This window comes from Argiope bruennichi, chromosome 8 (genome assembly GCF_947563725.1).
Source record: "Argiope bruennichi chromosome 8, qqArgBrue1.1, whole genome shotgun sequence".
NCBI classification, from domain to species: domain Eukaryota; kingdom Metazoa; phylum Arthropoda; class Arachnida; order Araneae; family Araneidae; genus Argiope; species Argiope bruennichi.
The window spans coordinates 122390888-122400556 of NC_079158.1; the positions used below are offsets into that span (position 1 = coordinate 122390888).

At 28.6% G+C, this 9669-nt stretch overlaps 1 protein-coding gene across 1 annotated transcript in view; it reads right to left on the reverse strand.

Annotated features, from left to right (window-relative positions):
- Positions 1-7421, reverse strand: part of LOC129981740 (stathmin-1-A-like) — a 32994-nt gene extending 25573 nt beyond the window's left edge. Inside the window, exon 1 of the mRNA XM_056092710.1 lies at positions 7278-7421. Coding sequence (XP_055948685.1) covers positions 7278-7287 — 10 coding nt within the window. The 5' untranslated portion in view covers positions 7288-7421. The remainder of the gene's footprint in view (positions 1-7277) is intronic.
- Positions 7422-9669: the final 2248 nt, after the last annotated feature.

Here is a 9669-nt window from a genome sequence, read left to right on the forward strand (position 1 = left end):
AAATGAACCTAATTTGAAGCTGCAACACCGAATTAATTCAACTTTGTGAATTATTATTATTATTATTATTGTTATTATTTTTTTTTTTTGCAAATGAATAAACTCATGTTATGCTTTGAACAATAAAAAAGGATTGAATTTTTTTTGCTGTTTGTTTTTTAAATTCTATACTCAGTAGCATAGCATGGTTTATCACTCTTTTATTTAAGTATTTATATCAAAAACGCTCCAAATTTTAACGAATAACAGAAATTCTAAAGAGATTTCCGGCAAGAATACATTTATTATTGTGTATTTCGCAGGGTATAAATACAGAGGTCGTGTATGTATGTTTTTATAAAATAATAATCTTGATTTTATGTAATAAGTAATATCGACTAGAATATGAAACACAATTTGGTGTTTGTGAGAAATATCCAAAGTGCTGTTGAATATAATAGAATAACATTTGGCCTTTTTTTCCTAGTTTGGTATAATGCTGGCCAACTTTATTTCCAAAATTCTAAAAAATTCGTTTCATATTTCTAGCGCCAGTTAGTGATTAAATTTGAACTCCTGTTTTAGATTTTACAAGATGTTCACCAAATAAAGGATCGTACTTTGCAGTTAAATGTTGCAATTGTAAAAAGTTGCCTCCATTGGAGCTTAGTATCGTTTTCTCTGTGACCACGTAAAATCAAATATTGTTCCGCAAGGAACCTTAAGACATCGAATATTCTGATAAAAATTTCTTACCAATTTCTTTGTTTTCTTTATCACAAGGTTTTGCTCTTTCTTGTCAACGATCTTCTTTTAGAAGAATACTCTCTAACTTGCTCTATTTGTAATAATTTTGAGCTCGGTTTTGTAGTCGGTTGACTCGAAACTTTAGAATTCAGTTTTCACCAAGTATTAAATCTATCAGCCGAGAGAAACTTTGATCCATTCGATTTGTTTATATTCACAAACCTACCGCAACAAAAGTAAAATGGAGATGCTTTGGAATGAGAATAAGCCATCCAAGTTCCAAAAATGATTTTGACGGCAGTCAATGAGGCTAAACCATTCCTTTGTCACTCTTTTTGATGTTAGAGAACACAACTCTAAACTTGTTAATGTTTACACTTCGGTGAAATTTATGTTTATATGCTAAATAACTTGACCTTGTTGAATGATTAATAATCACATATTTTTATCTATATTCTCAGACCATCGTCTAAGTTATAGTATTGGGCTAAAGATAATACCGAAACTATATCAATCTCTGTGACTAAGTGTAAGTCCAGATTGCAAGCTATTATTATTACCAGAAAATCTTGCTGAATCCAAAATTTACCGCATAGGCAGCGCCACACCCTCCCGCTATGCTACGCCACTGTCTGTACTGATTATTATTAATATTATTATCTGAAAAAAATAATCATTGATGTTTGCTATTGTTGTATATGCACTTAAAATAATAATAATAAAAAAAAAACCCTCAGATTGATGTCCAATGCAATATTCAATTTCCAACTAATAAATAATTAATGGTTAAGTTTTCTATTTTTGGCAATTAGAGAAAACGATCTCTTTTATTGCGTATAAATTAAAATAATGAAAAACGACAAATAGGATAAACATCTTTCTCCGACTAATTAATGAAATACAATGACATTTTGCTTGTAATATGATTATATTCTCATAAATTATTAAAAGTAACTCGAATGCATAAAAAAAAAGGCAGTAATTACTTGAAAAACGTTACAACTCAGATTACAACTTCAGCAGAGCATTTTTATCAGTATATCTCCACTAATTATCTTAATTGCTTGCGTCGTACCGACATCACTTCAAACGATTTCTAAAATTTAGGTCATGTTAATGTTTAAACAGAACAATTTTGTTTCATTTTCAGAAAGGGACAAAAAAAAGAAGAAGAAAAAACCACGGCTGTAGTAGCGTAGTCATGACATTTACAGATATAAACAGACGATAAAAATACTTGTTTAAAAAAACATAAATCTCGTTGTGATTACACTATTGCTACATTATTATTTTTATTTCGTAGGCAGATAAGATTCGGAGTAAAATATCACAAAACGCAAAACCAACGGCAGACGCAAGTTCCAACCCCCCTCGGTTATTGACCGTCTGCTGCAGTGACGCTGGGTTGCCATAGCAACGATCACAATCTGACAGCCGTCCAGAAAGGTGACTCTAACGAAAGGATACAAAGAACAACGGGACTGGTTACATTGGCATCGGATGGCTTCTCCGTCTACTTTTCTTTTTATCTTGCGTATGATTGCGGTTGTGGATTACAGCGATCGTTTCTCAGACACTCAGTCCACGATTGGGACAGATAGGTCGATTCATTGCTCGAAAATTTTAGGCAAATTACAATTTTGTAATTCGAGCACACATTTCGTTTTGAAATAAGAAATGAATTTTAAGAAATTATCTCTAACAATTATACTTTAGAAAGGTAAATATTGATTAATTCAAACAAGATTTTTTTTGTTTTGTTTAGTATAATTTACAAAAGTAGAGTTCCCTGGCAACTCAGGCTAACAATATACAGAGAAACTAGAAATCACATCACCGTTACTTGATAATATGCATGCTTCTACTCTAATTCTGACTGTAGAAATAGTATTATGAAAGCAAAAATCTTCCGTATTAAATACAGAATGTTATTACGCAGAATATTAATATATCTAAAGAAATATGTAAATTACTCCCAATTATATGTGAATTACTCCTATTCAAATATAAATATAAATATAAATCCAACAGACAGTTGATCATCTATCGTTCAATATTTTCGTATCCACTTAAACCCAATAATTCATAAATATAACGATTTAAATCAATGAAATTCGATATGAAATCTCGTTGCTACAACTGCAGTTTCGAGCCAAATTTTGGTGTCAATCGATCGGTCAATTACATATTCTCTCGATAGATTCAGCAAAAATGCTCTGTTCACGCCAAGGCTCTTTATTTCGTAACTATCGTTCACCAATGCCATGCAAAGTATTCACGGTCATACCTGAAGCCCACAATTTTATGCAGAGGAATTAGATCAAGAGCTTTCTGAAAAGAATACGAGAAAATTTGAAGGAAACCATTCCCGATGGTTGCATATTATTTTCGATTCATTAGAATTAAATTCTGTTTAGTTTAATGAAAAATCAATTGTTCGTGTGAAATTTATCAATTACCTAACCAAGAAATATCATTTGATTTTTATTCTCTTTAAAGCATTTCCGTCGTTTTAAGTTTAAGCTTATTTATTCCTGTTTCTTAATTCTTCTTCAAAATTATCTTCAGATTTAAAGATATATTCCACGTTATCACTCTTTTCTTAAAGTTTTCTTTCACTCGCGCTTTTCTTTAGTTAATATATGCTACCCATCATCAGCATAAAAGAATTAATAGTGACAATACAGAATTAAATTAATTACTTTTTTATAAAAATGGAGCAAGAATTATGTTTTTTTATCAATTCAACAAGAAAGATATTCGCTTATCTGATCGAACCTCGCATATCGATGCCATCTCACACAGCAAACAAAGTAAAATTTCGGAATATTTGCTCAGTTTTATACGAATAGCATTCAGAAAGAATTGACACAAAAAACTTGTTTCTTCCTTAATCATTTGGCTTAAAGATCATTTTTTTTCTGTCTTTTTTTACATTACCTGTTTAAGATAGTGGAAGATTTCGTATGAGAAAAATGTCCGTTGGTTAATTTTTTACTTTTTTTAAAACTCCTTTAAAAACTTTTATTACTTTGCTACTGTATTGCAATTTGAGATGACCACAGATACATCTTAAAGCCCGACTTTCTTATGTTTTAAATTTTTTTGAAAATTATTTTTTTAATGAGATTTGAAACGATGAAGATTTGATAAGCATCCTTCCTACACACACAATAAAGCGGTTATCTGTTGGTTGTTTCCACTACCACAGGGCGTCCAGCTGGTTCATGTGGGTTCACAACCTCCATGACTCAGATCACTGTGACCTTGTTACGTCATTTATGAATCATGCTTTGTTGTTTCTATCTGCCCATGTTAACGGGGTGTGCTCGTTATGGTAAACCAACAGACCAAATAATTTACTCGGAATTTAAAATGCGGGGGCTGGAGACGATTGAAAAAAAATTCAACACCTGCATATTTGCTTCAAGAAATGGATCAGTCTGATAGTGGTATCCTAATGCTTTAATCTGCATTCTACTGACCTCTGATACACGTCTTGCAAAAGTTGGGTAGGATGCTTACTTAAGAGTTACTTTGGTGAAAAGCAAAAAAAAAAAAAATCTTGAATTAGGACAAAAAAATAAGAATAAAATATTCCTCACATAAATATATTTTTTTCACATTTTTTTTAAATATGATAATAGTTAATAGAGACAATTTTTCCTGAATAAGGACAAAGAATAAGAATAGAATATTTTCTTCACGTAAGTATTGTTTAACTTTTAAAAATTATGATTGTGTAGAAATGTTAAACAGCACGATTATTTTCAAAATATTAAATTAATAAAATTTTTATAATAAAAATCTTAATACTGTAAAAATGTTAATAGATTTTTTTTAATTCATTGCTCTCCTCCTTCCACGAATGAACTGAAATGAAAAAAATGAAATGAGTCATTCTTAGACCTGTTCAATTGTGCATCGAACTGAACTCCAATTAACATAATCAACAAGAAAAAACTCCAATATAATATGATTCCATAAATATAACAGATTATCTGATTATTTTTAAGACACATCAATCCAAATGATGAACAATGAAATGAATTAACAATTATCTTATGTCCAGTGCATTAACCTCATTTATAGCTTCCAAATGCGCTAATTTTAAATGCCCGTCTTTTTCAAACGCTACTCAAATCAACAGAATTATGTTTCTGTTGATTTGACTAACGTTTCGTTTTAAAATTAAAGTCGGAATAATTTTAGGATGAACCTCATAATTTTCTATGCGATGAAAAGATGACAAGGACAATACTTGAGACAACATCGTCCTCTCCAAACTTCTAAGCCACACTAGCGTTAAGAAATAGATGAAATTACTGGACTTTCTTGGAATGAAGCTTACCTATAATGAGTGGTTGTGCACATAGACTTTTTTTTAATATATTAATAAAATAATTAAGTCGAATACATGAGAGTGAATTCAAAATACTATTTCTAAATTAATAATATATCAGGAGAATATTTAAAGATTCACTTCTCAGACTAGAAATATTATTTCAACGAAATCTTACCTTTAGGTTAGACAAAAGTTCATACCGTCGTAAAGAATTGATCTTACATAAAAAAAAAAGAATTGATTTGGTTCAATGATATCAATTTTAATTAAAAAAATATGCCTCTTTAAAAAAATTGTCACAAAGAATTGAATAATTTAGAACATTAAAATTCTACGCTTATATTTGCGTATCTGTTAAATAAAGAATTAAACTATGAAATTAATTTTTTAATCTACATTGATAGCGTTTAAATCATTAATTAAATCTCTAAATATTTATTAACAAACTGGTTTTATGAAGTTTGATTAAATTATTTCTTTATTTAATTAAAAAATAAAATAGATTAAGATAAAGTAATAAGTAAAAAAAGGATAGAAAATCTTACACCACAACTTTGATCAATTTTCAGAGTAAAAATTATGATTTTAATATTTAATATCAATTTTATAAATGGTTTGATTCGAAAGTTTTTAAAACTTGCTAAAACTAAGTGTATCATTATATTTTCGTCAAGAATTGTAAGCTCAATTCTAATCGAAATATTATATTCAAAACTAGAATTGTCTACATTTTATCTACATCTTAAGCAGCGAGGAAAAAACTTTATTAAATTATATTCTTTAAAGGTAAATATACTTTTAAAAAAAATCTTAACAAAGCAATGCAATACAGTGAAAAATGCATGTTAGGATATAAAAACTCATAATAGTTTGATAAAAATATCATTTCAATAATTTTTTTTCGTTGCAGAGAAAACTGTTTCTTTACTTAATTATAGTTAAATGTACATATATTCATAATGAATTAATTCAAGAACGGACGCAAAATGTCAATTGTATACAGAGCAAGATAATAATTTATTTGTTATTTTAACCATCTCATAAACACATCTTACAATAAAAATTATAATGGTTTCAGCATTTTTTTTTAAATCTTACATATGCGCACTCTCCTTAATAAATATATATTAATAATAACTAACAAAATTTATATCGAAGCTGTTAAAAAATTAGTTTCCTTTTAATTAATTCTTTTTTCACTTTTAAAAGAATATTAAAGAAAAAAAGTAAAAAAGAAGTAAAGAGTAAATTAGAGCAAGAAAATCCTAATAGTAAAATCAAGAAAAATCATCTATTTCATTCCAAAATGTATCGGTAATTAAATTCTATAGATTATATTTCAAGCATTTTTTTTTCTTTTAAAGGCATGTGTAGAAGGCACATTAGAGACAACTTTTAGAGACATTATGTAAAAGAAATGTGTTAATTTTTTACTTATTATCATATTTTTTAAAAATCTTCTATTTTATAACTATATTTGAAATATTTATTGCTTAACATAATGAAACAGAGCATGAGAATAAACGGTTATTTACTCTTACTTTTTTAATTCACTCAAAGCTCATCTGTTGCCACCGCTATTTTAGTAATACATTTCATTTACATCATTGAAAGTAAAGCATTTTCTTTACAGCAAATATTTAATACAAAAACTGAGCATTTTAATTTAAATATAAAATTCTCATCTTATAGAGTGCAGTTGCATTTGACACCATCTTATATTTCTAATATATAATTACTAATCGATCAAAGCTAAATTTCAATAACAAATTCGCTTATATCTAGTTAACGAAATATATGCTATTAAATTATTTTATCACCAATATCAAGCAACGGAACTCCTGCATTCGCATTCTTCCACCAGAAACATTCTGCTACAATTTAATTAAGCAACTCTGATGAAAAATCGCACCCTACTTATTTCCAATAAAACCAAAATTGGGCACAGCTGTGGCCGAAAATTAAATAAAAACTGCTGACCCGTTTGCTGATTGATAAATGACAGAAGAAACGATCCAGAAAAATTAAGATCGGCGGGGGCCACGCCTAAAATCGGTTTTCCATGCCGAAAACTTCACCCCTTAAATCGATTAAATCAAGCGCATATGGTTTCGTTTTCTCTTAAAAATTGCTATACATTAGAGCATGCCGGTCCTAAAACAAAGCATAGCAAACGATTTAAGAAGAAATGCCATATTTTACTTACAGTCAGACATCTCGCTTATTTTGAGGTGGGAACCGGGCCTTAACTGTATTGGTTTGTTACCTATAGAGGTTGTAGTTAAGGGAGCAACAGCGGTATGAGAGCGAGAAGGGTCCCATATAGCGGAGCGTTGCGATAGAGGGCAGCACAGTTCCCCGGCAGCTGTGGTCTGTTACAGACGATTCGACGCCATGTTGACCCCCTCTTCTTTCTGCCCCTCCCCTTCCGTTAGACCATAAAGTCTGAAGAGGGGATTTGTTTTGTTATTTTAGTTGTTGGGAATAGCGTGAGTCATGCATTTCTCCAGATTGGAGTTTTCTGAAGAAATTTGTCATGGAACAAAAAAAATTAAAGAAATTTTGCTACTTTTTATCCTTTCTTCCATGAAAAAAGACGGGGAGAAAAGCTGAGAAAAAAAAAGAATAACAAATATTGAATATAACGAAACGAAAACTGTAAATAAAAAATAAAAAAAAAATATCTTTGTTGCAGAATAATCTAAAAGCATATAATTAATCAAATAATTCGCAAAACTCGAATTGCAAATTCGAATCCTTCGATAATTTGAGATTTTTCTCTAGCCCTATTTAACTTAATGTTAAGAGCATTCAATTCTTCTAAATTTAATTTTTTGGATAGTTCAAATTTTTATTTTAGTTCTATTTGTTTCGAAAAGCTAAGTTTTTCTTTTCTTTTCTTTTTCTTTCTTTTTTTTTCGAAAAAAGAAAGGAAAATGGAAATCAACATTAAGCAAATTACAAAAGAATAAATATCTGTTCTTCAATAATACTTATTGTCAGAAGTATGTATCTATTAATTAAATAGCTTTTAATCAAATACAAGATACTAAAAGCAAAATTTGAACGTACTCTCGAGTTTCATAGAAATCAGAATACAATTAAGAGAAGGTTTTTTTTTTTTTTTTTTTTTTTTTTTTTCATTTTCTGCAAGAATGTAAATTCTTTGTTAGCAATTTGGGATGATCACAGATTCCAAATTACTTTAAAAAAAAAAGAAGAAGAAAAACATATTTGGCCAACTAAATTCATCGTTAACAACAACGAAAAAAAAAAAAAAGAAACATCGCCTTAAAAAATCGTCTATGCATTAAATTTGAATATTTTAAAAATGCATGCAAATAGGTTTTCAAAGAATTTTATGTTTCGGTTATTTTGTTGAAATATTAATAAACTTTGGATGGAATGAAATGCAGATAGAAACTGAGAAGTAATTTCTTAAATTTCTATTTTAGATAAATTTTCCTTCGATAAGATGATGATAAGATAGAAAATAAAAATACGTATTTAATATATCTTTTTAAAAAAAATCGGAATGGAATTTATACAATTGAATAAAATAACAAATTTTCCACTACATCCAAAAGAGCTTTTAGAAAAAATTGACTCAGAATTTCGTGAAAATGATTAATTTTTCTTTCCAGTTTAATTTTTGAATTCATTGTGTATTTTGTTGCGGTGAAAAGATTGTAGTGTCATTACAGTATAACACAACTTATTTTTGAATGCTATGTAACAAAAGTTTGTCATGTGACTGTGATGTCTCATGAGTTGATTCCATTCTACATGAAAATGGCTAGCAGTCGAATAAGAATTAATAAATGTAGAAATTTTTCTTTTAAAGAAATGTGGGGGAAAACAGACGTGACATTCATGACAGACTTATTAGAAAGATGTATATAATACTTTTCCATTGTCTTTGACCATTTTCAGTAAAGATTTTTTCTTAATTTCTTTTAAAGAAATATAAGCAGAAGCAGATATGAAATTAAAATACAAGAATCTTTGTTAATTCTGGAAGGTGAATATTATTTTTATAAGCTGATAATATTAATATATCCAATTAATATCTGAATAATTCTCTTCTTCTTTATTCATTAATAATAACAACGAATCAGCTATCTGTCTAAGCGAGAATTGTCTACGAAAAAAGTCTTTTCTATTGTGAGAAAAGTAACAAAAACATAGGTAAATAAAAAAACGGATTTTTTTTCATTATGAATCAATGAGCAAAACATCTTCAACATTCCTATTAATCTATTTTTTGGCTTAAATTTTTTCAGGGACATTCAGCGAGATTTTTTTTAAAAGTTCTATTTTAAAAATAGAAGGCGTACATTGCTCAAAATTAAATATTTTCATCATTGAAATCACTTCAGGAATTGATATCACAGCTTAAAAATAAATTACATAAAGTAAAAAAAGAAAACAATATTTTGAAAATAATTCTCAGCTTCTCTAAGAAAATATGAATTAACCAATACTATCAATGATGAGATTTTAAAGAAGCTACATAATTTTCTGAATTAAAGATATGACCTTGGTACTTCATGGTACTTAACAAGTGTTTTTTAAGACAAGCTAACTATTTATGCTTC